This window comes from Syngnathus floridae, chromosome 7, assembly GCF_059516105.1.
Source record: "Syngnathus floridae isolate MCC-2025c chromosome 7, RoL_Sflo_1.0, whole genome shotgun sequence".
NCBI lineage: Eukaryota > Metazoa > Chordata > Actinopteri > Syngnathiformes > Syngnathidae > Syngnathus > Syngnathus floridae.
This window is the reverse complement of record NC_142419.1, coordinates 13,752,305-13,779,146: the sequence shown is the minus strand read 5'-3', so window position 1 is coordinate 13,779,146 and position 26,842 is coordinate 13,752,305. Positions and strand designations below refer to the sequence as shown.

Here is a 26,842-nt window from a genome sequence, read left to right as displayed (position 1 = left end):
TTGGATTTTACAAGGCCAGCCAGCAACAAAAGAGCTGTAATTTATGAGCTCACTGTAAAAGAATAGCATAATTACATTAAAAATTAATGCTAATGAGGGCTAAAATGAGGAAGGTGCTTATTATGAAAGTTTGTATTCATCTTCCCTGGGCTGAGTGATGGCTAGTGGCTTGATTAATGGCTTAATTTCTATCAATTAGCGCAAAAAAAAAAATCTCCACTGAGAGGCGTCTAAATCGAGCGGTGAATTACATCTTTACAGCTGCACAGGGAGACACTTAATTGAAACCTGGGATTTTGCTGCGTGAGCATGTGTTTCTATGCACGCGTGTGGGTTAGCGACTCGTAAAAATGGACATTTATGTTCCGAAATTTTCATCTCTGCCAAACGACCGGCAGTCATCAAATTAAAATATACAATCTAATGAGAGCCCATACAACATTCCTGCATATTAAAAAGAAACCAATGCTCAAATGTCAACTATTCATTTCACGATATATTCAAACGTTGTTGAACAGTACACAGTTAGCTTGCTAGCTGAATCGAGTTGCTAATTGCTCATTAAAAAAAACTCACGTTAACTAAAAATGTCCACCCTGTCAGACACCAGGGCTGCAGTCAAGCGTTGAGCGTCTGTCGTGTGCTGTTGAACAGCTCCCTCTTGTGGTGACGCACTGCTATTTTTTTCCAAGGCTTTGAAGGTGACAGCTTCTGGATCAAGCTGCCATTGGCTTGTTTGATTTTCTCTGCTGCTCTTGTGCTCTTAATCAATGAGGTGGACAAACAGCTATTTAGAACGAACAATAGCGTATTGATCCCCATGTCAACGTGGTTGTCTGTCCGACTAATCTCACTAATGACTCCCGCTTTTACTTGTCGACTCACGGCCGAGCGTTTACTACCACTGGTGGAACTTTAAATCAATTACATTTGGAATGATTTGTTCCCGTCGTTTCATGCACCGGATCCCTTTGTAATGTCTTTTAAACAATCCGACACACAAGATCTCGCTCCCTCTCAATTTCCTCTCATCGCTGTCACACACGAAGCAGCCCTAATGGGCTGACAGTTAAATTCATTTGTCAGATAACGTGTCAATATTAAATATCAAGTTTGACCTCGCCGGGCTGCCAAGTGCGCTCACCCCCGGCCGGCTCCACTATTGATTTTTCCGGTCCACCTCCCAGCTCGCCGGGGCCGCGCTCTCAAGTCCATTATGTGTGATTTTCCTCGTGAAATTCATATCTTGGTTGCTGACATCTGTCAAACAGCATGTGAGAGTCATCTTATCCACCCATAATGTGTTGGGCAAAAAAAATTTAGAGGTCCTAATGCAAGGGTCTCAAAATCGTTTTTGTTGCGGGCCAAATCGACTAGTTCTGAAATCAGAGACGAATAAAAACTTCAAATATTTTTAAAAAGATGAATGGTAATGAAAAAAATGCAATTTGTTCAACAAAGTCGATGCACAATTTTTTTTTGCGGACCACATAAAATGATGTGGCGGGCCGTATCTGGCCCCCGGGGCTTGAGTTTGACACCAATGTCCAAATGGATAAAATTTCCACGTTAATGGAATGGTTGTCAGAAATCTTGTGTGGTTTTTTGTGACAAACTTCATAATATCCCCCCCCCACACACACACAGTTAAAGTTTTCCAGTGTGTTTTGTAGTTATCAGAACGACCCCCCTCCTTGTGCTTGTGTGGGCGTACTTGATTTAACTAACAAGTGCTTATTTTGACGACACCACCCAAATAGTAACACGCATGAAAGATTGACAGATGGGGAAATGGGCGAGTACAGCGGAGGATGGATAGACGCGGGAGGGAAAGATGAATATTGACCGATCAGTTTCAAGATTGACAGCCGCACAATAGCGCCAGTGTTCATAGTCGAAAATGGCAAACTTTCCTTTTTGGTCATTCCTCCTACGCTTGCAAAAGCTGCACTTGTGTGATTATGCGCAGTCCTGACGTGTTTATATGCAGCCGTCATTTACTAGAAGCCCTTTCCTGTCCCTGCGCGTGATTGGACAAACGGCATCAGCAATAGTCTGTGATCCACCAAAACGCTCTGAAATCTAATCCCATTTTGTCTCCCTAATGAAATTCCATCGCAGCAGTTTGTGTTCATATTTGTGATTATTTTACAATGCATTATTCCCAGTGTAATTTACTCTCATCTTGTTAGCATTTATTTGCCTTCTTACAAGGGGGGGGGGCGCGCTACGTGCCCTTGGTGGGGCGCCCCCTTAAAGATTGAAATAACATCCCATACGTCACATTACGTGTCATGGAGCATTTTGCAGACAGATCACATGCAATCAGGTGGAATCAACCAACGTTGCCGTTTGGGCTTTTTCTTCACTCACCTCCTCTTTTTTTTTTTCAGAGGGAGCTTCTCTGGAGGAGCAAGTGCGAAGGATAAAGGACATCGAGGCCATCGAGGACGACTCCTTTGTTCCACAGGCTTTCAAATCATCCCGGGACGACGTCAAGGTGCAGTGTGGCGCTTTTTTTTTTGTTGCTCCCTCATTCAATTCCCTTGCAACAAATCAAACGTCCCCATTCAGACAAACTGGTGCGCCCTGCATCTGTCACCCAAAACACATAAGTCATTATTGAAATGTTCCAAAGATTTGATTTGTCTGAGCTCTTTTGAGAAGACAAGCAGGAACATGTGACAGTGACCTCGTGTCCGCTCAGAGGACGCCGGCCAAGGTCAAGACCCACAATAACGTTGACCTCCCCCAGGGAGCTTGATGTCGCTGTCCAATGACAACCGAGTATAGATCACTAAAATTGGAAGTACACTTTGAATTGCCATCATGGACTGTTTTGCACCTACATTAATATAATTTCTCAAAGTCATGTTTAATGGAAACAATCACTTATTTATATAGTCCAAGTCTGTGGTCATAATAATTACAGACCAATCGACCACTAGCATCAATTAGCGAGTAGCCACCAGTTTAAAAGCTATGGTCAATGGACATCAAAACAAACATTTAAAAAGAAAAGAATAATGCTTTTTGTAAGTCAAAAGTCAGTATTGTTGTCTTCGCTTTTTTGATTAAGCTTCCGTTTGGCCGATCTTGTCCCCTTTTGTATTGTCATTTATCTTGGAGCTTCATGCATGCTACAGACTTGCACTGCCATCTAGTGGACAAATGTAGGCCTCATTCAATGACGCCTTCCAGGTGTAATGTACATTATACTACTACACGCAGTCTGCTGATAAAAAAAAAGTTCCTCTATGAAGTCGCTGCATGACAACAGGCAGTTTTTACTTATTGGAATAAGTTCAAGCTGTTTATTTATTACTCATATCAGTGGAACTTTTATTAATTACATCTTAAGTTTGGGTACCTTTTGTCACCATGTAAAGCAATTTTCAGAACCATATCATAATTTAATTGAATCTGAATGCATATTTGTGTACTTTTGCGATGTGGGTTTGATTTACTTGTTCCCTCACCCATTTTTTCTTGTCAGACTGAGCCCGTGGTGAAGCAGGAGTCGGAAAAGACGGACTACGTGGACCTCAGTTTCCCCCTGTCCATCGTCTATAACGACACCGACACTTTGGCCCATCCCGCTGTAAGCCGTCGCCGTGACAACCCCTCACAACACACTCCTTCGCATGCATGTGTGTGTGTGCGTTGCATATCCTCCTTCCATCACCTCCTCCTCTGCAAGGCAATGATGACAAACGAGAAGGAAAACTTTCAACTGCACTAATGCTCCCCAGGGCTTCCCACTCATCTATCTCCAGCAGGCAAACGAAGTTATGACCTGACATATGCAGATAACCCCCATACGCACACGCACCTTATATGCACACACACACATGCAAGACCCGGCGACAGGCTGATGTATGGTATCAATATGCCCCAGGCGGGCCCCGGCCTCAGCTCCGATCCCAATTAGAACAGATGAGTCATTAGACCAGTCCACATCGTGTCATCACAGACACACACACATTAGCCCTACGACACTAGCGCGGGGCCGACAGACAAGATCTCACCAGTGTCGAACGAAATAACAATCGAGGGAAGCAGTGTCAGATTCAAAGTGAAGGATTGCTCTCCAATCTGTATGACACACAAATCCTTGGGTTTCATGGTGTTACTTCTTAATGGAGACTCAAGACTCAATGTGGGGCAGCCATCGGACTGGTTGGGTTGAGGAATAAAAATGATAGTGTCCTTCATCCCGAAGGCTGAAATAATAATTGAAAACAAGAACATTATACTGTCATCATCACCTAGTGCACAGTGCATGAGGACAATTTTAAACGAGCTCTTTGTTTCACACAGTTGTTCATGGACAAAGAGAAGGCTGAGGAGTTGTGGCTCAACAGGCTTATTTCACTTCGCCAGGAGAGGCTCATGGGAAGTCCCGTGTCCTAACCGGAGAACGCCAGGAGAGCCGTCCCAAAAATTTATATTGCTGTGGCAGTTGTACAGTTTGTAGGTCACATTTAATGGTAGTAAAACAATTTATCTTCTTGGTTTTCATTGTAGAATATGCTGCGTGTATTCTCCTTTGTAAACAACTTTAATTAAAAGTACTGATTGAAAGCTATATATTGTTTTCTTATTCAATGTGTGACCTCGGTTGACTCTACTTGATGCTGTTGACTAACTTTTACTGCTGAATTTTAATTATGAGTAACAATTTAAGACTGTGTAGAGAATAAGAGCCAGGCCTATTTATGGAGCGCTCCAGATGGTAAGTCTATACCCAGCGTGGGACACTGTCACCCCGCCATCGCCTCCAAATAGCCAGTGTGGTAATGAAGTCCTAAATACAAATACAAGCACTCTTAAACCATTGCGCCCAAAGTTATTTGATCCTCACACGCTGCTGTGAATGGTCAATGTCTTTTTGTAAGAAAGTGTAAGTTACTGTGTCATAGTTACTAAACGTTGACGTTTATGAAAGGGCGTGAGTTTTAGGACTTTTAATCAGAAGCTTCGAGAGCGCCATCGTCATGGCAACCCTCAAAGACAACAAACCTCGTGGAGTGAAGTCGCGTTGATCAGCCAATCGGAGGACGGGAACGCGTCACGTGGTAAGATGCCCTCGATCCTAAATCACCTGACTCCTCCCCCGTGGGGGACATTACTATACTTATTGTCGAGCACTTCTCTCCACCTGTGACGCGCACAAGGATTGTTATGCTTATTTAAGCATTTTATTGTATTATTTCTCAATTTTCCTTTAGTTTACACATTTTTCATCGAGATGTTCGGAAGCAAGTTCGGGGACTTTACCGATGACCCCTTTTTCTCGTAAGTATTTGGTCTCAAATTTTAGCTCGCTTTTTTTTTTTAATTGTGTCAAAAGGGGCTTAAGAATGGCTTTCATTTATTGTCAGGCTATTATTATCAATAAGAAATTTCTTTTTTTTTTTTTATGTAAAAATTGTGGATTTCAATGAACGAAAAAGTTCCTACAACGAATTCGTGCGTGTGTGTGACGCACAGAAGTTAAGAGCTTTCAGTTCGGGGTGTTGGTGGGAATACCCTCTTCTTTATTTCAAGGTCCAATTTATGACGTTATTTATTCTAAAATACTGCTTTGAAGATTGCCAGCCTAAAACAAACACTCTTATTTCTCCAAAGTGTTACACTATCACAGTTTAGACTTTGGAAATTTCAATCTCCAAGCTTCCACAGGACCTAATGGAAATAGAATTGAAGACCCCACAATCAACACCTTTGTAAACTGTATTGGAAATGTTTTAAGCAACATTCTTAATCGACATCTCCTTTGCAGAGACCCATTCCTAGCACACCAGGAAAATGCACGCCAGATAATGCGAAGTTTCTCTGAGCCATTTGGCGGACACTGCATGCAGAGCATCATGGATGGCAGAATCGGCAGCCATGAAGCGGAGGAGACCCCGGCACTAAGAAGCGAACATAGGGTGAGAACATGACCGTGTCATATACCATCAGTTCAACTAACTAATCCACGCCTGCTTGCCTCATTAGTTGAGTTTGTTGAGCAAGCAAACTATAGAGGATTAAGTGGAGCAACACTTGCACATAGTGGGCTGCACATAGTGGGCATGAGGCCATGTTAGTGTCTGGTTTCAAAGAAGGTCAACACCCTTGACCTCTCCAACCGTTATATCTGTCACCCATAGCAGCACTATTAATAGGCCATTGTTTTACTGGCAAGTACAGTGGGACCTCTCAAAAGTGGCCGGCGAATGAAGACCAACCACCTTTACATTTTCAATTGGCGATTATTTACCGATTAACTGATTGCCGTCTTGTACCATCATTTAATTTCTAATAATTGCTTTACTGTGACAAACTAAATTGAACAACGCCGCTCAGTAAAAAACATACCCGTTAACCTTCCCTCGAATCAGGCCAAGCATGCGAAAACGGTTTAATCCTTCCATGTCATTGAGGTCTGTATATTTATCCTTGATAATGACTTTCATCACAAGCTTGGCCTCAATAGGCAGCAACTTGATGCCTCTCAATTACTGCAGCTTGCTGCTATTAAGTCGAGCTAGCGTCCTGCACTAATGACCTCCGTGACTAAATAGCAGTTAACCAAACACTTGATTTGATCCTTTTTGGGGTGTATGTGTGGCAACTTGGCAAGACTGTTTGAAAAAATGTGTTAAATGTCAGTCATGATAGGTTACTGACATCTGTTTGTACCTAAGAGCAATATAAAGTCTTCAATAACATGCATGTTTTTAAATATTACCAGAGTACCCGGAGAAAAGCCAGAGGAGAACATTCAAACTCCCCACAGGAAGGAGGAAGCCAATTGATTCGAACTCCCAACTTCAGAAATGTAAGGCAGACAAAGTGCCACCTCAATACAATAAAACGTCAACATTTAAAATCGCTGAAAATATACAATTGGCAATTCAGTAAGAGGAAATTGAGGATAGTCACATCAAAATATCAAATTCCGCTGGTTTGACAAACAAATGACCAACCTTTTTTTTTTTTTTTTATAATCAAGAATTCAACACATTAGCTTCCTAGCGGGAAAACAAGTTCTGTCCGTTTACCTTTCATGGAGCTAACGTAGCAAAGCATTGGCCCTCTTAACAACAGGTTCTTATCTCGCTTCTACTCAAAGGCAAGTCAGATCTAAATATAATCAGGTCCCAAATGGAAGTGGCATTTATTTGTCCATAGAGGCCAACGTCGAATAAAATTGGCCAGCCCCGACAGTGACCAGGAGTGTTTTATTTACATCAGCTTGACCTTTTGGGAAAGAGCTGAGCGAGCGGAGCAGCCTTGGACTCAGCCACCCCTGCGTAGCTTTCCCAGAATGAATCTCAGTTTCAGTGTCAAAGCCCGCGCTAATCTCCGTCAATGCGACCCAATTACACATGGAACACAAGTCATTCAACACCCCCTGATGCTGATTGTAGCCCCTCCGTGCATACCGATAGAGACCGAGATGCTAACACGGGCAGTTTTTGTTATTGAGAAAGATATCCTCGCCACTCAAGGCTTCCATAATTTGATATATTTATACGTATAGCGCACCGAGAGCAGGTGGCGTCCGAGCATAAGCGTCCAGCCGCTGTGACTATTCTATCTTGTGTGTTGGAGCAGGACATGGCCACAAACCCTTTCAACATGTTCGACAGCATGATGACCAACGTGAGGAGCAGAATGGACGGGATGTTTAGAAACTTTGTGAGTTAAACACCAAGAACTGTTTTCTCTTTGCACATTTTCAAGCCAATTTTTTTTTTTTGCTTGTATGTCAGGAGAACATGTCCACAGACCCCAACGCTCACTCGTTCAGCTCCTCGTCAGTCATGACGTATTCCAAGGTTGGAAACGAACCCCCGAAGGTCTTCCAGGCTTCGTCGTCGACACGCCAGGCCCCGGGAGGTGTAAGTGGATCTACTGAGGGGATCTCATGGAGGATGGGGAAACCCAACTGTTTTCAGTTTCTCATTATTAATATGCTTGTGCAGGTGAAGGAGACTGTGAAAGCCGTGAGAGATTCTGAAAGCGGCCTGGAGAAGATGGCCATCGGACACCATATAAAAGACAGAGGGCACGTCGTTGAGAAGAAAAGGAACAAGAAAACGGGAGATAAGGAGTTCCTACAGGACTTCCAGAATTTAGATGAATGTGGGTTGATGACTTTTATCACATTCCATTCATTTGCTTTGTCCTGACCTTCTTGTCCTGACTCTTCTCTCTTAGCTGAAGCGCAGTCCTTTGACGAGGAGTGGCAGAAGGAGTTTTCTAAGTTCAGGCCGTCTGGCTCCATGGCTCAGCTTGAGCCGTCCCGACGTCGCAGAGGTCAGCAGGCAAGTCTAGCTGGTCCAGAGCCAAGCCGCAGGTTAGTAATGACTAGCACACGTTAGCAGTGATGCAATGATTTGTAAGACCAAATATTGTTTTTTATTTCAAGAGTCGTTCCAACAAAATGTTTTAGTTGCCAGTGCTAAATCGTTGCAGTACTAGTACTTAAAACATATTTAAAAGTTTTAGTAAAAAGTATTTTTTTTTAAAAGTACACAACCAAACACCATTTTGTTCTCTTTTCTGGAAATCTGCTAGCTTAATGCTAGCACTCAGTGCAAAACTCTATAGACAGGCATCCAAAACTAGCATTAATGTAATTTAAACCTTCAAACTACTTACTCGCAGGCATATATTAAATTTCCTTGGCAAAAAATAACTTATTGCAAAAGCCTTATGCTTTGTTGTCTTCCCCAGTGAACAACACAAGGCCAAAAGTAAAAGCATCCTGAAAGCTTCCAACTCGTCAAAGCAGTAAAATCATCAACATCTCCGCAAGTGCTCTCACGATACACCCACACATACACGAATGATGGCATTATCCCCGTGACTTCATTGGATAGAGCCGACCCATAAATTGAAACATTTTGATATGCTTGGCAACGTGACTGTTAAGCTGCTGCTTCTGCTCCCATCTCCTTATTTTCAATTGTCACATTTCCAACTTTGGTCGCAGTGGCACAAAGGTTGAGGAAGTCAGGAAATGACGCGTTGCCGATGACAGAATAACGGTGAATTTAGTGAGCTGGATTCTGAACGAGTGGACCAATCGGTGGTCTCCAAAGTGATAGGTGAGAGATGTACAGTAAGTGGCAGCTCTGCGACACCTGAACTTATAATAGGGGCAGTTTTATCAGACAAGACAGTATTTTTGTTTTTAAGAAGAGTAAAGAATAGTTTGTGTTTTTTGAGCAAATGTTTTTCACTCTTAGCCCACGAGATATTAGCTGTTGACTGATTAGTTGATGGGATGAATGCGAAAGGCCGTAAAAACTTGAGTTGACTGACTTAGGAGCCACAAATGCACTTAAAATAGGTTGAACGTATCTTGTCGAGTAGCTGAAATGTTTTGTGTCCGCTTTGTACAAAGAGTAATTTCTTTCCCTTTTTTGTACTGTTTCATTTTTCATCCGAGCTCTGTAATGCCATTTGCAACTCTTGTATATTTTAAATATACAATTAGTGTCAATAAATAAAAATGTCTATATCATAATGTGTCTACAGCTATTTTGGACTTCCAAGCATTTGATTCGAAACGTTACAATGCTTATTGAAGCCCGACAAGCAAAAATCTTATAAATGTGTAGGTTTATTGATCACTGCAGATTTACATCATGATTTCAACACACTCGTCCAAATGTTTTAGTCGTCAAATACTGTACAACGGTAGATAAGTGCACATCTGGCACCCCCTGCTGGCCATAATGGAACACAACGTCAGAATACTTGTTTGATAAAGTGTAATTGCCATCAAATTGAATTTAAATTTCAGGATGTGAGGTTTTGATTACAATCTTGTCGAACCAGGCTTGACCCCAAAGCATTACTCCTCTGTCGGAGGTGGTACAAAAAAACAGCAAGAAATCCCAAAATAAATGACATTTGAGAAATGAAGTCCAAGCAAGATCTACATAATTCCTGGAGGCTGACCCATTCCTGCGATCTTTTTGGAACACTCCAGCAGAGCGTTATGGATGTCCTTGGCACACGAGATCTGGGACTTGATCATGCCAAGGTACTGGGCGTAGGACATGGACTCCGTCTGCACCGTGTCAGGTTTGGTGGCGGTGGGAACCAAGTTGGGAGAATGTTTGGCGCTGTCGATGCTCTGCGAGAGGCATTCGTACGCCAGCCTCTGCGTAGGGCAAGATAGAGCTTAGAAGATGGTGGCACATCTACGTGAAAGTCTTGAAGTCTCACCAAACACAGCTCCAGCTGATCACAAAGCGCGTAGAACTCCTCCAAGCTTTTGTCAAAGCGCTGAACAGCAGTGTCGTTGCTTGTACTAAAGCACAAGAAACAACATAATGGGAAGAATTTCATAGCATTATGCCATCATTCTAAATGTACTTTATCTTTGAATGTATAGTTATGTATGATTTTATAAACTAAAAAAGTGGTGGGCGGGGGTTCGTACACTCCGTTATCGATGATTGTGTTGTGGGTCAAGTTGAGCGACGCGATCTTCATTAGGTTCTGCGAGATGAACACAAAGCATCACTCAACTTCATGACGCGCCACGTGAGGGGGCATCCTACAATAAGCTTCTCGATTTTATTACCTGAAGACTTTCTTTCAACTGCGGGATGAGCATTTTAAATCGATGCACCGGGTCGAAGTCTTGCTGTTGACTCAACTGCTGCTGTTGCTGTTGCTGCTGGAGAGAAGCTGCTTGTTGTTGAGACGCCATCTTGCTCGACACACTGACACCGGAAACACAATAATCATTTCCGGTTGACCCAGATATATTTATATTTATAATTGTAACATTTTTAATGAGAGCAGCCAAAACAAAAAAGATTTATGAACATATATGAATAAATCCAGACCAGTTAAAATAACTTGGTGTATGGATCCCCTCTTTGATACAATTCTCTAGTTTGACACAGTTTGAATTTTTTTAAATGACGTGATTGTATTTACTCAGAGACAGCTTTATTTGCATTCTAAGCACAGTGTGCCCGTTGCTTATTCGTCAACGTGCTTTAGAACGTCATCGATTTGAATTTATAACAAAACAATCGTCCGTGGAGGCGAATCAGCTCCCTTTCATAAGTGGGCCGGAAACCCCGTAGTCGGCCACAGTAGCGCCATTCGTTTTGTCGCTGTACAATCCAAAATGGCAGGAGCCGATGGAGACGATTCTCTCTACCCTATCGCCGTTCTCATTGATGAACTGCGGAATGAAGATGTTCAGGTGGGTAACAAAAGCTTCTTTTTAGCTTGAAGTTAATAATCCGCTGGAACCTTGAGTCGGCTCGTGTGACATTTTCATCGCCGGTTGCTATCTGGCTAGCATTGCTAACTAGCGTAGATGGTTAGCAGGGCCTATTCGGCTTTGTCAACTGGGGCGCACCCTTGACTCGTTCAGCGCTCGTTTGTCATAGCAAATGTGCTTAATGCCAACAGTATGCTCCAATAATTTGTGTACTATCCACTACTGGTTGTTCTTTAGCTGTTACTTGAAGGAATCGGAGGCATTAGCCTCTAGTCATCGGGCTAGTCGCTGACGTCTTGCCGTATCGATGGTTTTGACAGGAGCCTTTCGTTTTCAGCGCGATCCTTTTGTTTTTCTATCATATTCTAAACTCATACACTTTAAGTTGAATTGTTTTGGTTTTCGTCTCTGCTTAGTGTTAGTCAGCGCCAGCGGGTTTATAACACGATAGCAACAGGACTGATAGATTTTTTCAATCCAGTCAGTCAACCCACAATATGCGCGGAATTTTTTAGATCAGACCTGCCGCGAAGCGTAAACACCCCATTTAAAATGTCCTTTACTGTTTTTACTTAATGTTATACACAATATTGTCTTTGATATGCTTTATAAAAAAAATCACAAACGCCATTTTGAAGAGTATATGTTCTGAGTTTACAATGATATTGGCCCACATATGGGTCCTGCCCTTTTCAGGTAATCGTTCTCGTAAAAAAATTCCTGTTGGTGTGGGCTGACAAACGCGTTGAATCTGGCATCAACATACTTCCCTGTCACTAATTCTCTTTCTATTACTCAACAGTTGCGACTGAACAGCATCAAGAAGCTGTCCACTATTGCACTGGCTCTCGGTGTGGAGCGGACCCGTACTGAACTGCTTCCTTTCCTCACAGGTAAGCAATTTAACTCAATGGTGCCAATTAAACCACATTATGACTTAGTGGTAATGTTTTAACAATGGTGTCACACGCTATCAAGAATATTTACAAGTGTGTATTCTGACTTTGGTTGAACCGCTGACCTCTTTCTGTGGCAGACACCATCTACGATGAAGATGAGGTGCTTTTGGCTCTGGCTGAGCAGCTTGGTAATTTTACCATGTTGGTGGGAGGCCCCGAATACGTCCACTGTCTCCTGGTACGTCTCATGCCTTTATATAATTTATCAATTTCTGCCAATATGTGGTTTACCACTGCCCTCCTTTCCCCCCGACTGGCAGCCTCCTCTGGAAAGCCTGGCCACAGTGGAGGAGACTGTGGTCCGCGACAAAGCAGTGGAGTCCCTGCGCAAGATCTCCCAGGAGCATTCTCCGGTAGACCTGGAGGTCCATTTTGAGCCCTTGGTCAAACGTCTGTCTTGCGGTGACTGGTTCACCTCTCGTACCTCAGCCTGCGGGCTCTTCAGTGTCTGTTATCCGCGCGTCTCCAGCACGGTCAAGGCAGAGATTCGCCAGTAAGTTGAGAAGTTCTTACACAAGCTGCTAATATTTATATTCCAAGGTGATGCATAAGAAAATTTGTGTGCGGTCACTTTTAGGCATTTCCGCACCTTGTGTTCGGACGACACTCCCATGGTCCGTCGCGCCGCTGCTTCAAAATTGGGCGAGTTTGCCCGAGTGTTGGAGTTGGATTATGTTCGAAGCGACATCATCTCCCTCTTCACGGCTCTGGCCTCCGACGAGCAGGTTGGTTACAAAACAAAACGGATGAAAAGGAATTACAAACTTCACATTGCTGATGCATCTCACTCAATGTTTAGTTTTTAAAAGTGTTGCCAAGTAATCACTTGATGCTTGCGGCGGCTAAACTCGTGGCTTCACTTTGCTCCCTCAGGACTCTGTGCGGCTTCTGGCGGTGGAGGCTTGCGTCAGCATTGCCACGTTGCTGCCTCAGGAGGACCTGGAGACCCTGGTGATGCCCACCCTGCGACAGGCCGCCGAGGACAAGTCCTGGAGGGTCCGCTACATGGTGGCTGACAAGTTCTCCGAGGTGAGCTTGACACGGGATTGCACATCAACAGAATCATTATCTGCAAAGCTGCAGGGGAGAAGGATGTGCTCCATTGTCGAATTCAGCTGTGCTGTTCAGACTCTTCTTGCTGTGAATTTAAATGAGGCAGACCTTGTTGAATTGCAGAATAAGCCCTTTTTTTTTTTTTTCCTGCTGACATTGATTGCCACTGTGCCTAAGTGCCTTTATGAGATTACGCTTCGTCGATGCCGTTATGATGGATGCTGAGCCGGGTCTCCAATCGTTTAAGAAAAAGTATCGTAGTACTTAAATAATAAAATAAAAGTAATCGAATTATTTTTGTCAGAATCCGCATTCGCCCCAAAAAATCCATATTGCTCGGGCCTGAGTAGTCAAGACTTGAAAAGTAACATTTTGAGGTCATTGTGGTTTGAGTTGTATACATCAAGGCTAAACAGGATAGTGAAAAAAAAGTTTGACTGTTTATTTATTTTTTATTTTTTTTAGCTTCAAAAAGCAGTGGGTCCTGAAATCACAAAGAATGACCTGGTCCCAGCGTTCCAGAACCTTCTCAAGGACTGCGAAGCTGAGGTCCGTGCCGCGGCTGCTAACAAAGTCAAAGGTCAGTCCATGAATGCACGCTATGTCTAAAATAACAAGTCTTATTTAACGTCAACAATTTACTAAGTGGTCTTCCTCTGCTTAGAATTCTGTGAGAACCTCCCAGAGGATAATCGTGAGCAGATCATCATGACTCACATCCTGCCCTGCGTCAAGGTATATAAATAAAAAAAGGGAAAAAAAGTCATTTCCAGGTGAACTTCAGACCCCGTTGATAGCGAGTGCAAAAAACTCTTTTTACAGCCCACCTCTTAACTTTTTATGAGCACTTGCTGACACTTTGTGAGGGAACAACCAACGTTGGTGCTGGATGGGCCAGCTTTCTGCACCGTTTTCAAACAGCAGGGGGCACTATTTACCACATGAAAGCTTAAATTAGTGTCTGAAGCTGTATTCATCTCGTTCCCATTTTGCATAATTAAAATTTAAATACTGATGTGATTTATTTTTTGGGGCAAGACTGTGTCACCTTCTACCAACTAATGTTGCAACTGTTTTGTGGCGTGTGCGCAGGAGCTGGTTTCAGACACCAACCAACATGTCAAGTCAGCACTGGCCTTGGTCATTATGGGCCTTTCTGCCATCCTGGGCAAGGATAACACAATAGAGCATTTACTGCCTCTCTTCCTGGCTCAGCTCAAGGATGAGGTAAAGGAAATGCACTTTTCTTTCTTTTTCTACTTCTCACACAGCCTACAGCCACTTTGTGACCATCACATGATTTCTACACGGGTTCCTTGGCCTTGATGCTTAAAAAAAAAAAAAAAGTGGAATGTATATAGGACTCTTGTGTAGCTTTGTCCTAATATTTTCGACTGGTTATCCTACAAAATGTTTTGGAAGATTTGAAACTGTCATCTGTGCCTCTGCGTTCCTCAGTCCTATTTAAAGTTGGCCCACTTTCTTGTCACTGCCAAAAAAGACCACGACTGTCTAATTAGATTACTGTCCAAACATCGACAGCTTTGGCATGCAGAACTTTAATATTTGAAGGTGATGCTCACTACCCCCCCTTTTTTGGGAAGGGTAAGATGCTGATAACTTTGCCTCCAAGTTTGTGTTGTCACAGGAACAGAATTCATAATTCCCCCCCAAAAAACCTGTGCATGGCTCATGACACGTTATTTGAGTAGAAAACCCATTTGTTTACAAGAAAATGATCATTTTTGCCGTTTGTGTTCACAGTGCCCCGAGGTGCGTCTGAACATAATCTCCAACCTGGACTGTGTCAACGAGGTGATCGGCATCCGTCAGCTGTCCCAGTCGCTCCTGCCGGCCATTGTGGAGCTGGCCGAGGACGCCAAGTGGAGGGTCCGCCTGGCCATCATTGAGTACATGCCCCTGTTGGCCGGTCAGCTGGTGAGTCATCAAATCGCCATCAAAATATTCTGTTGTTGACTTTGATTTTTATCCGCATTGGATTTGAATGACATCTGTCTGCTTAGGGCGTGGAGTTCTTTGACGAGAAGCTCAACACTCTTTGTATGGCCTGGCTCATTGACCACGGTAAGATGCTTGCTGCTCTTCCTTGCGTGGATCGTACGTGTTCGCTGACGCCCGAGTCACTCTTGAGGGCAGCTCCACTTTTTCAAAGCCTTACCCGTCACTCCCGAGCACGGAGGCGACAGTAGCACACGATGGAGAGCGGCAGCAATTGCTATACCGAAAATAGTGAACCATACGTTGTCCATCAACGCGTTGCATTTGCCACTCCAGTGAAGTTTATCTAAACGCGCAGTCACCGGAAAGGCTGTACATGTCCTACACATGAGGACATTGTCTTTTTGTTGAGGGCTTTCTTTCTCTCCACTTTCCCCCAATTAGAGATGTGTGATTGAGGACAAAGGGCCAGCTGCATTACATCATTGGAATGTCGTGTGTGTATGTGTGTCTGGGGGGTTAGGGTAAGGGCTAGGCTACCGTTACATAAGAAAGGACGTGCTCTCTCCAGAATGCTTTCCTCACTGACTTCATGTGATCATTTTAGCACCTTTGCCATTTGGGATGCAGGTTTGACAACTTTAATAACACCGCTTTCAATTCGGGCACCTCTACTGCAATGCAGTCAGAAGAGTGAATTGGAAAAAAAAATCACAATAGCGCACCCTGGTCTTTACGTTTAACTTTCTTTTCCTTGACTCTTTGCTCTGCTCGTGTTTTGTTTTCATTTGCAACAGGCGGCCATTTATAGTGTAAAGCATGCGATCAGCGAGGTGCAAAGTTTTGCCAATTCACTATCAGTGTGAGAATAAAAGGACCATTTTGAGTTGGAGCACCGCACATTTACTCAAAAAGTAGCTCCGATAACCTCGAGATAGATTTCTATGAACATGCGTCACTGCTTATTGATTGAGGTGAGGGTAACATCCGTTTGCTGTTGTGGCCATGCAGTGTACGCCATCCGCGAGGCCGCCACCTGTAACCTGATGAAGCTGGTGGAGAGGTTCGGAGCCGAGTGGGCGCAGAACACCATTGTGCCAAAGGTTCTGGGCATGGCCAACGACCCCAATTACCTCCACAGGATGACGACCCTCTTCTGCATCAATGTGGGTCTCGCGCCGGCGCGCCCTCAGCAGTCTCAGAGTTGCACCGTGACATTTTCTGTATTGCTCTCAGGCTTTGTCGGAGGCGTGCGGTCAGGAGATCACCACCAAGCAGATGCTGCCCGTGGTGCTCAAGATGTCCAACGACCAGGTGGCCAACGTGCGCTTCAACGTTGCCAAATCCCTGCAGAAGATCGGACCCATCCTGGACGGCAGGTAAATTGCGCTCGCCGTCGCAGAAACGTCCATGGCCATCGCTCTCTTGACCGGCCGCCATTTTGTGCCATCAGCACACTGCGGGATGAAGTCAAGCCGGTGCTGGAGAAGCTGGCCTCTGATACAGACATGGATGTCAAGTACTTTGCCCAGGAGGCCATCAGTGGTGAGCCTACCGAACATCCATTGTCAATTTTATTCCTGATGACGATGATAAGCAAACTAATAGTCGGATTGTTATTTCCTCTCTCCCTCCAGTCTTGCCCTGGCATAAGTGAAGCAGCGAATCTCAATGCAACCCTTTTACAAGATATTTATTGATGTTCAAGATCAATGGCTAACTGTATAGACCAATCCGATAATTTTGATTTTCCTCCTTGGGCCATCGCCTACCCCAACTTCCCTCGCTGTAAACAGACGCTTCACCGTCAAGTGTCAATCAAGTGGTGCATGCTGACTAATAGTGTTACTCGCTAGTTAGGCGTCTCAGAGCCCCAGCGACCCCTCTCACATTCCTCCTTTTTAACCTTTTTTTTTTTTTTTTTCTTCACATTGTTTTAACAAACTCAAAATGTGATATTCGACGACAAATGGTTCATGTTCTTATCTTAAAACGCTAAGTTGCCTCACTTCTTGCTCCCCAAATCCTTGTGCAAGAATGGTAAAAGTTGACAAAATCCAAAAGCTCTTTGCCAAAAAAGATAGCATGCAATGTTTTATCCTACTAATTGGCGAGCCATTATAAAAGACCCAGAATGCATCTTGACTCCCAAGTTGTCAGTGGTCATTCTACACAAAACCATGTTCCGAAATGGAAACTCACTCCAAGGCTTAATATGTTCATGAAAGGGTAGCACGGTGGGCTTCAAGGAATATTCTGGACTTAAAATGCCTCTAGCGTTTTCAAGTGAGGCTTCAAAAGACTTTGTCTTTTTTTTTTGAGGGGGGTGTCAGGACCTTTTTGTGCACCATTTGATGACCATTGTGCTTTTATTGTTCTTTTCAGTGCTTCACACACTTGATGCTGTTCTACTGTACCTTCATCTGAATAAAGTAACAAAGAACACTCGTGTGTCACACCTGTTTTGACTAATGCAAACTCACGTGTCCAACCTGGCACAGCTCACTCTTGAAAATCAATGTGGCCCTTGAGCCCAAACATTTGCCCACCTCTGCATTACCAGACAGACAATCTAATTTCACATTCTACCCACTCTGACCTCAAGTGTGGAGATGAAAGCTTTGAATCAAAGCAGCCAGTACACCTAACACCTGCTTTCAGTTTGTTTGGCCTCTTAGCTTCACTTTTGTGTCTCAGATTTGTGTCCTGACTTCTGCTTGGCTTCTATATGTTGAGTTCCTCTCTACTTCCGCAGCTCGCTTCCTTCCTCCTTTGCTGCTGCATTGTGATGCACTTGTCTGGTGCACATCAGCATATTCTGCCAGTGTGAGAGCACCTTGGGGAGCGGCCCGGAGGCACGAGGATGTACTTCTGAAGATGGGAGGAGGTGTGAATGTGGATGGCACCTCCGAGACTTGATCATCTTTCCTCTTCGCATGTGAAAGCTTTTTCTGAAATCGGAGCCCTAATGTTCATTAAAAGGAGATTACGTGGAAAGGAAACAGTGAATCCACTCGAGGCCACCCGTTCGCTTGCTTTCATTGGGATGCTGTTATTTTCAGCAGGCGAGGCAGCAGACAGCCGTGAGAGGTCCTGACGTCAATGAAGCTGCCTCCCAGGACTGTGACTCTTCTTTCCAGTGGAAGTAGTTGAGCAAAACCCACGCACACACAAGTACACACAAGCTAAACACAAAGACAGTTGCGCTCTAGTCTACGGGCAAATAACCATCAGTCTAAATGATGGCTCACATTTTGCTTTCAGTGTAATCAAATAAAGTGTATAGTACTAAGTTGAATTTGTAACTTAAAACACCTCTCAAATTGCCTTTCTCCAATGAAATAAATGGCAATGTTATTAATCTGTTAATTGGTCGATTGATTAAATTTTTTTTTTTTTTTTTTTTACCATTCATTACATGTTTTTTTTCCCTAATCCTGGCACTGGAACGGTGTCGAGTGACTTGTGACTGTTTCCATCTGCTGGTCAGTAGTGTTGGCTCGTGAGTGAACAATTCGTTCAAAAAAACAAATCTTTACAGTGAACGAGAATGAACGAATCACTTCCTAAAGTGATTCGGGTTTTTTTTTTCAGTTCATATGACTTCAACCAGTAGGTGTCGGTAATGCCCATTGAAGCTGGTGCCACCTAAAAATGGCGGTGTACCTAATGGAGTGTCCGAGTGATGTCACAGATCAACCAGCCAATCAGAAAGTGGGGGTGAGGGCGGGTGTGGCACTTTTCACTTAAACCAGCAGTGTCGACCGCAAGTCCTCGAGGGGCCGCGTTCCAATATGTTTTCCAAGTGACCCTCGTTAAGCGCACCTGCGTGAAAACTTTTAGCTCCTTTTGAACGTGAAAGAAGCTAAAAGTTTTCACGCACCTGCGCTTAACGAGGGTCACTTGGAAAACATGTTAGAATGCGGCCCCGAGGACTAGAGCTTGACACCTGTGACCTTTGACCATGATATTTCCCTAATAAAGCGGCCTGTTATTAGGTACACTTGAAAATGGTGGTGTACCTAATGGAGTGTCCGTGTAATTCCCTCGTTAAGTGCAGGTGCGTGAAAACTTTTAGCTCCTTTTGAACGTGAAAGAAGCTAAAAGTTTTCACGCACCTGCGCTTAACGAGGGTCACTTGGAAAACATGTTGGAATGCGGCCCCGAGGACTAGAGCTTGACACCTGTGACCTTTGACCATGATATTTCCTTAATAAAGTGGCCTGTTATTAGGTACACTTGAAAATGGCGGTGTACCTAATGGAGTGTCCGTGTGAGTCCCTCGTTAAGTGCAGGTGCGTGAAAACTTTTAGCTCCTTTTGAACGTGAAAGGAGCTAAAAGTTTTCACGCACCTGCGCTTAACGAGGGTCACTTGGAAAACATGTTGGAATGCGGCCCCGAGGACTAGAGCTTGACACCTGTGACCTTTGACCATGATATTTCCCTAATAAAGTGGCCTGTTATTAGGTACACTTGAAAATGGCGGTGTACCTAATGGAGTGTCCGTGTGAGTCCCTCGTTAGGTGCAGGTGCGTGAAAACTTTTAGCCCCTTTTGAACGTGAAAGAAGCTAAAAGTTTTCACGCACCTGCGCTTAACGAGGGTCACTTGGAAAACATGTTGGAATGCGGCCCCGAGGACTAGAGCTTGACACCTGTGACCTTTGACCATGATATTTCCCTAATAAAGTGGCCTGTTATTAGGTACACTTGAAAATGGCGGTGTACCTAATGGAGTGTCCCTGTGATTCCCTCGTTAAGTGCAGGTGCGTGAAAAGTTTTAGCCCCTTTTGAACGTGAAAGAAGCTAAAAGTTTTCACGCACCTGCGCTTAACGAGGGTCACTTGGAAAACATGTTGGAATGCGGCCCCGAGGACTAGAGCTTGACACCTGTGACCTTTGACCATGATATTTCCCTAATAAAGTGGCCTGTTATTAGGTACACTTGAAAATGGCGGTGTACCTAATGGAGTGTCCGTGTGATTCCCTCGTTAAGTGCAGGTGCGTGAAAACTTTTAGCTCCTTTTGAACGTGAAAGAAGCTAAAAGTTTTCACGCACCTGCGCTTAACGAGGGTCACTTGGAAAACATGTTGGAATGCGGCCCCGAGGACTAGAGCTTGACACCTGTGACCTTTGACCATGATATTTCCCTAATAAAGTGGCCTGTTATTAGGTACACTTGAAAATGGCGGTGTACCTAATGGAGTGTCCGTGTGATTCCCTCGTTAAGTGCAGGTGCGTGAAAACTTTTAGCTCCTTTTGAACGTGAAAGAAGCTAAAAGTTTTCACGCACCTGCGCTTAACGATGGTCACTTGGAAATCATGTTGGAACGCAGCCCCGAGGACTAATGGAGTGTCCGTGTGACGTCACAGATCAACCAGCCGATTCGTTGAACGATTCGTTTGAGCGAATCATTTTGAGAGAACTAATTCTAAAGATTCAGTTCTCTTAAAAGAACTGTTATGCACATCACTACTGGTCAGTATGTGTTTGCTTGCGCTTGAGGCGTGCGCGTGCGCGCGTGTGTCTGCGCGCATTCCTGCATGCAGCGTGAAGATTTCATGCAAGCTCTCAACAGCGAGGCCTGTCTTTGTTCCATTGATAATCCTCATGATTCATGTTATTTACGTCACATCCAGTAAAAGTATAAAGGAAAAGTGCACTGAGTCATTTCAACATGCATGTTAATCTTGAGAAGGTAGAACCTTATTAATGTTTTCTTTTTTAATGCTCAGCTCTAATCCGGATTCCTTTTTTTTTCTTCATTCATCTTGCTGGCAAAGACGCAGTTGGATGTTGTCATGCCCCCTCCCGTTGTCGTGGCAACGGATGATGTCATCACACCATACTTTGACCTGATGTGTGTGTGTGCGTTTTTTACTGAGGAGGAAAAATACACACGCTGTTGAGTTGTGCCTTTTCTTCTTATCGGCTTTGCACTGCAAGCAAGACTTAAGATGGAAATATCCACATAACATTCCAGGAGCCCCTTATTATACATAGTCTTTTTTGTTTTTAAAGAAGCCACATTTGATCCTTACCAAAATCCAGGCAGGCATTGATACCACACAGACTGGATAAAAGTCAATAAAGTGTACCCCTAGACTCTATGCATACACATTCCCTTTAAAAAGCCTTTTACTATACATTGCAATTTTTTTCCCTAAAATAGTCTTTTTTTTTTTTTACAAAAAAAAGACTTTCTATACATGGTTTTTAAAATTTGAAAATATGGCAGTAAAAAACATCACAAATCCCTGCATTATTATTGGATTTACTGTCATGTCCACTGAGGTCACGAATGTGTCCTTCACACTTGACATGATCATATTCCCTGGAAAGCCATAACGCCTTGCTTTTCCATGAAGAGGTCAGATCAGTCCCCCATCTCATCTGCGTCTAGTCTCAGGGATTAGGTGTTCTCTACCACATGAGTTCTCTGGTGTATTGTCACCTTCCCTGTACATTGGGTGGGGAAACATATCATACATTGCTCAAGAAATCCTTTATAACAGAATAAAATTCAAGTCCATTTGAAAACAAATTTGAGCATTCTTCTAATTACAATAACAGGGTTGCAAAACAATGCTTAAATTCCTGCTAGCCGACAGTCAGTGTCAGCACACGATCACAAGATTCCTACGGTAACATCTGAACTTTATTTTGGGTTTAAATACGATTGGTTAATTCTGGACACAAGTTTCATCCCAATTACAAGGGTGTGCACACTTTTGCAACACAATCCCAGATTTATTTTTTTTGATATCTTAACAGTAACATTGCTTGTGGAAAATATTTTTGAAATGATCGATCTTGCATTTGCACAGGGGTGTGTATACTTTTAAATCCACAGTACATACTAAAAAAGAAAACCAATAACTGATATGAGTAATGGGATTGTGTTGGGTTGAGTGGTTCACTCCGTCATTGCTGAAAACATTGAACAAATATGAAAAATCTGTACTGATGGTCAGAGTCATTAGGGTGAGGTCATTTCTGATGAGTCATGCAGCTCTCCTTTGTTTCGCTTCCTAGAGTTTTTGGTAAAAAGTTGCATGCATGTTAAGACAGCGTCAGAGCACAATTGTATTCTTTTTACGAGTAGAGTTTTAGACAAAAGAAGACCAGGAAGCATTTAGCTGTTCAATAACCCTTTTTTAATCTCAACAGCAAGTTAGCTTATGTGTGGTCGACAACAATGAGGGGAAATATAGAAAAGTCTATTTCATGTTGTTGTGTTCCATCCGCAGGGAGTCGAGTGGGCGGGGGGGGGGGGGGGGGGTATGTATGTGTGTGTGTGTGAAATGAATGTATTGTATCCAATACTACTTTCCCGATTATTTCAGTCTTCACCTATACACAAATATATTGCTAGAATACTTTTGACACGTGCGGCCACTGAGCCAACAGTTTTGTTTTTTTTAAAAAAAAAAACATTGTTTAAAGTCACAAAGATGGCGGCTCATACTAGCAAAATCTTTGAGGGACTTTGGTTTTTGTACCTTTGTAAAAATGGGATTGTACTCATTTGAGTGGGAGGGGGGGCATGACAAAAAACAAAAGCTAATCATGAATAAATCGATAAATTGAAATGTGGAAAGTAAAAGGCACACAGAATACAAACACTACCAGCTCGCTGTATTTAACGCTAATTTGTACACTTTTTCAGACAAATATGAGTTGACGTCCTACAGCGGTAGTAATACATTTCTCTCCAGTAAACCTGAGCTACCTGAAAATATGGATACAATATTTTGAGTTCTTTGCACACCTTTGTCTGTCACTTATGGCTGCAATGCATTGTGGGTTATTATTGCTGCCGTTACTAATTTTTACTGTCACGATGGCGAGGTGAGGTGACAAAATGGAACTGTAAATCGATATAAACTCATGTTAAGGTGTCAAGCGATTCATGTTACGAGAAAAGAAAAAATATACAGGGCCTCATTGCTGTAAGTACCAATGAATATTAGGGCCAATCTAAAAATGTAATTTCATAACAATAACATGAAAATTTGTCATTGCAATGAAGTCATAATTCTTTGAGTGAATATCAAATTGTAATCTGACAAGGAAAAAAATCGGAATGTGATGACAAGTGTTCAACTTGTAATGCTTGAATGAAAAAAAATGTAACATTCTAACAGTAGTCACCATTTTCAGAGGAAAAAAGTCCTCGTTTTACGAGAATAGTTGTAATAAGATGAAGTTGTGACCTTTAGAAGCGAATGTTTAAATTGTAATCTTACGAGGACAATCATTTTGAGAGAACGTGACCAAGTTGAAACTGTAACAAAATAGTAGCATTACAATTGTTTTAATTTTATCAGATAGTCATCAATGCTGTCATTTTAATGGGTGCACGTGCAAATTGTAACATTAAAAGAAACGTCGCAATTTTCAGGGAAAACGTCATTCTGTGAGAGAAGTCCTCATATGATCATTTGACTTGTGTATTCAATTTTTTTTTTTTTTAATTTTTAGCTTGGCTCCAATAGTCCTTGGTGAATAAGTGATGTCTATTGCTATTGATAAGAAAAGTACGTGAAAGGTCTGAATGGTGGATTTGACCTCCAAGTCTGCCATTGTTGCTACGGTCGGTGTACTTTATTAGACACCTCACTTCGCCAAAGAATTAATTTTCAATTTGATTTGACCACACACACTCACACACACACACACAAAATGTCACTTGTCGGAAAGATACTTCAACTGTATTCATCACAGTCTGAGTGCTGCTAAAACTAAAGAATAAAATAATGCAAAAAAAAAAAAAAAAGTCTCTCATCTCGACACCATTTTTGCCGTTCACCCCAAAAGTGGTCACGCGTGGCGTCATCCTTTACATTCGTTCACGAAAAACCTCGTCCTTTTCAGTCACGTGACATTCTCGCCGACTTGTGCAAAACAAAACAAAAGAAAAAAAACACTCCTGCTGATGTCAACAGTTCCGCGTGACGAATCAGATCAGAGTGAGCCGCGCACCTTAGGCGCATCATCATCATCATCATCATCACAGAAGATTAATATTGCTTCAGTATTGCCACAAAAAGGTAGAATAATAAGTTGTTGTCACCAAACATTCAACTACGGGAGCCCTCGTTTACCACCAGCCACAAATCAAGCGCTCCTCAGGATAGAAGGTGGAGAAGCCTTTCAGTAGTGTTAGTTCAGTAGTTGCCAAAAAAAAAAAAAAAAAAGCACTGGAGAGTGAGGAAATGTGTTGTGTTGTGTAGTCATCCACTTGGTGAGTGCTCCTGTCAAAATACTGCGTGCCGCTATTGTTAGTGTTGCGAGTGGTCAATACGACCGTTGTGCCCGCCCACCCGCTACCGTACAACCCACCAGAGTGCAAAGTGACACCTGAATTTGTGCTTTGTGATAAACGAGGGCCGTTGTCTCTTCTCTCCGCTAAAACGACGACTTGCGGTTCTTGTCAAGGTGTCTTATTTGAGCAGAAAAACAACGCTGCCTATGGCGAGCCTTTTGAGCACTTCCTGCAAGTCCAGTTTAAGGTCCATGTGTTCTTTCGTACGCTCTTTGTTTTCACTCGTCGGCTTGACTTGTTTAGTGATGAATCTACAGCACTGCAAAGAAATTCTCTAGCAGCTTTATGGCAATTGCTAAAATTTCAACTTTTAGCCACAGCCCCACCAAAATATCAGGAAAATTTTAAATGGTGCAAATTTGCATGTTTTCAGCAATTATCTTCAAACGTGGTGCACACTGAACTCGCATTACCGGTTCTTTATCTCACTGATAAATGCTCACTCAGCTTGAGAATTGTCATACCGGTGAGCACAATGAGCGTGGAAGCACGTGGACCTTAAGCTAGATATCAAACTAGTGCTCAAACAACCTGCGGTCCTGGCAGCCATTTTGTGCTTTTGCTTGCCACCCAGTCCAAAAAGCGCTCACTTCCAAGCCATTTGTGTGTGAAACGCTGCACGTGATTGTCGTCGTCTCACGAGGGCTGCCGCTGGAGCAGCCTCGCCACAGCGACACGACGTCAACATGAGTTCCCGCCGCACTGTCCTGCTCGACAGGTGGGGAGGAGAGGGAGGGAAAGGAGGTCAGCTAAGGGAGGGATTTTGGTACGAAAGGTTCTCCAAGGTTCATCCCAAGTAAGAAATTCAGTTTTTGTTGGTTGTACGAAAATCTGCACTTTCCCCGCTGCTACGCCCGTGTCTCCAAATCCCTCTGCTCTTCGGGATCTCTGTGCTTAATACTGCTTCAAACCGGCCCATAGCACCCGAGTCTTCAGTTGACCAGCACAAAGCCATGCTGGGAGTCCACCGTCTCCATCATCTCACTGTCCAGGAGCGGGCTCTGCAGCTCGGCCAGAACCAGACCCTCACGCTGGCCCGGCTCACATGAGGCTTCCGCCCCGGGCCCTTCCACCTCGCCTATGATGGGAGGGGGGAGTAGCCCTAGGTCTAGTGGGAACTCATACTGGCCTGGGGGCGGAGCTTCAGCCGAGGGGCAGCAGGACTGCTGCTCTACAGGGTAGCAGAAACCGAGGCTGCTGGCTGAGGTTTCATGAGGCGACTGGTGGTGGTGGGGGAAGTGCTGATGGTGGAGAGGTTGCAAGGGGTGGTGCTGAAGGTGGGGGACAGGGAGCATATGCTGGGCGTAGTGGTGGTGGCTCATGTAGGGGTCATAAAGAGGGCCCTCCCCCGGTTCCAGAAGGGGGCTCAGGCTGTGGGGGTGGCTGTAAGGCGGCGAGGCTTGCGGCTGCGATTGAGGCTGGGGGCCGCCGGCCGACATCGGGGACACCTGGGGGGAGTTCTGGGAGGCTGTCGGGTCCAGAGGGGCACCAGTCGCTGGATAGGAGCCTTCAGCGATCTGCATCTGATTGAAGTAGACGGGCAGGCCTATACCCTGCGACTGCTGAAGGTACATCCGCTTCTGGTTCAGTCTGTGAGGATGACACGGCCGAGTTAGGCGCTAAATACTGTTTATGCCTTGGTTGTCAAAATCAGAACTTGATCAAACAACGGGTGTAACTAAAAATGTCTATTATGTCAATAAGTGCAGCTGTTTTGGTTAGCAATGAGACAATTTGGAGTAATGACTTACCGGTGTTCTTGTAGCTGTTGTTCTAAACTTCGGGGGGACTCCTTACAGTACATCTGACAGCTTGCAGGACTGTTTGCCAAAACGCCCGTCTAATGGACACAAGAAACACAAGACGGCTTTCAGCTCGATGAACGTCAGGTCTTGGATGAGCTACAAACAATTCAAACCCCATTATGGGGCCATCTGACCACTACTGAGTTTTGTAATATGAGCCAATTTCTGTCTCCAGTTGCAAACAAAATGTGCTTAAGATCCTCCAAAATGTCAACACTGAAGAAATGAGTTCAACTAGTTCAGGCTGATTGACTATGTAATGGAGGTGTGCTGTGTCCCATCGGAGCGTACCTGCAGACGATGGGTGAGGTACTGCGTCTCCAAACTCTGCCTGCGGGACAGGAGGGGTGGCTGCGGCCCACCTTGGTACAAAGTCGGGCCTTCCTGTTGCTTGGTTGCCTCGGTCTTCCAACACAAACATTGACAAGTCACAAACAGGATGTCCACGACTACACGCAATGCCGTAAAGTCAAGGACACACTT

The 26,842-nt window shown here is 43.8% G+C and overlaps 5 protein-coding genes across 7 annotated transcripts in view; 3 read left to right on the top strand and 2 right to left on the bottom strand.

Moving 5' to 3' along the window:
- rsrc1 (arginine/serine-rich coiled-coil 1) overlaps positions 1 to 4,588 on the top strand; it is a 68,572-nt gene extending 63,984 nt beyond the window's left edge. The window contains exons 8-10 of the mRNA XM_088380869.1: positions 2,394 to 2,500; positions 3,497 to 3,601; positions 4,321 to 4,588. Coding sequence (XP_088236995.1) covers positions 2,394 to 2,500; positions 3,497 to 3,601; positions 4,321 to 4,413 — 305 coding nt within the window. The 3' untranslated portion in view covers positions 4,414 to 4,588. The remainder of the gene's footprint in view (positions 1 to 2,393; positions 2,501 to 3,496; positions 3,602 to 4,320) is intronic.
- A 513-nt stretch (positions 4,589 to 5,101) lies between these two features.
- On the top strand, positions 5,102 to 9,529 carry mlf1 (myeloid leukemia factor 1). Of its 2 annotated transcripts, XM_088380871.1 has the most exons (8): positions 5,103 to 5,298; positions 5,786 to 5,936; positions 6,743 to 6,829; positions 7,609 to 7,692; positions 7,767 to 7,895; positions 7,980 to 8,139; positions 8,215 to 8,353; positions 8,734 to 9,529. In XM_088380871.1, the coding sequence occupies exons 1-8, from the start codon at positions 5,252 to 5,254 to the stop codon at positions 8,792 to 8,794; spliced, it is 858 nt and encodes a 285-aa protein (XP_088236997.1). In that variant the 5' UTR covers positions 5,103 to 5,251; the 3' UTR covers positions 8,795 to 9,529. The 2 variants fall into 2 exon arrangements, with proteins under 2 accessions (XP_088236998.1, XP_088236997.1); XM_088380872.1 differs by lacking the exon at positions 6,743 to 6,829 and having other exon boundaries at positions 5,102 to 5,298.
- Positions 9,530 to 9,607: 78 nt separating this feature from the next.
- Positions 9,608 to 10,856, bottom strand: med29 (mediator complex subunit 29). The gene is made up of 4 exons (XM_088380873.1): positions 10,598 to 10,856; positions 10,454 to 10,512; positions 10,237 to 10,321; positions 9,608 to 10,171 (listed from the first exon to the last, which is right to left on the bottom strand). The coding sequence occupies exons 1-4, from the start codon at positions 10,724 to 10,726 to the stop codon at positions 9,944 to 9,946; spliced, it is 501 nt and encodes a 166-aa protein (XP_088236999.1). The 5' UTR covers positions 10,727 to 10,856; the 3' UTR covers positions 9,608 to 9,943.
- A 216-nt stretch (positions 10,857 to 11,072) lies between these two features.
- ppp2r1bb (protein phosphatase 2, regulatory subunit A, beta b) lies at positions 11,073 to 17,670 on the top strand. Its single transcript, XM_088380868.1, has 15 exons — positions 11,073 to 11,233; positions 12,057 to 12,147; positions 12,291 to 12,391; positions 12,474 to 12,706; positions 12,791 to 12,938; positions 13,087 to 13,242; positions 13,732 to 13,846; positions 13,931 to 14,001; positions 14,359 to 14,493; positions 15,031 to 15,204; positions 15,291 to 15,351; positions 16,237 to 16,391; positions 16,462 to 16,604; positions 16,679 to 16,770; positions 16,863 to 17,670. Exons 1-15 carry the CDS (start codon positions 11,156 to 11,158, stop codon positions 16,880 to 16,882), a joined length of 1,773 nt encoding a protein of 590 aa, XP_088236994.1. The 5' UTR covers positions 11,073 to 11,155; the 3' UTR covers positions 16,883 to 17,670.
- A 4,690-nt stretch (positions 17,671 to 22,360) lies between these two features.
- sik2b (salt-inducible kinase 2b) overlaps positions 22,361 to 26,842 on the bottom strand; it is a 28,587-nt gene continuing 24,105 nt past the window's right edge. For both annotated transcript variants that reach the window (XM_088381701.1, XM_088381702.1), the window contains exons 13-15: positions 26,651 to 26,764; positions 26,306 to 26,394; positions 22,361 to 26,144 (exon numbers count right to left, since the gene is read on the bottom strand). In XM_088381701.1, coding sequence (XP_088237827.1) covers positions 25,487 to 26,144; positions 26,306 to 26,394; positions 26,651 to 26,764 — 861 coding nt within the window. In that variant the 3' untranslated portion in view covers positions 22,361 to 25,486. The remainder of the gene's footprint in view (positions 26,145 to 26,305; positions 26,395 to 26,650; positions 26,765 to 26,842) is intronic.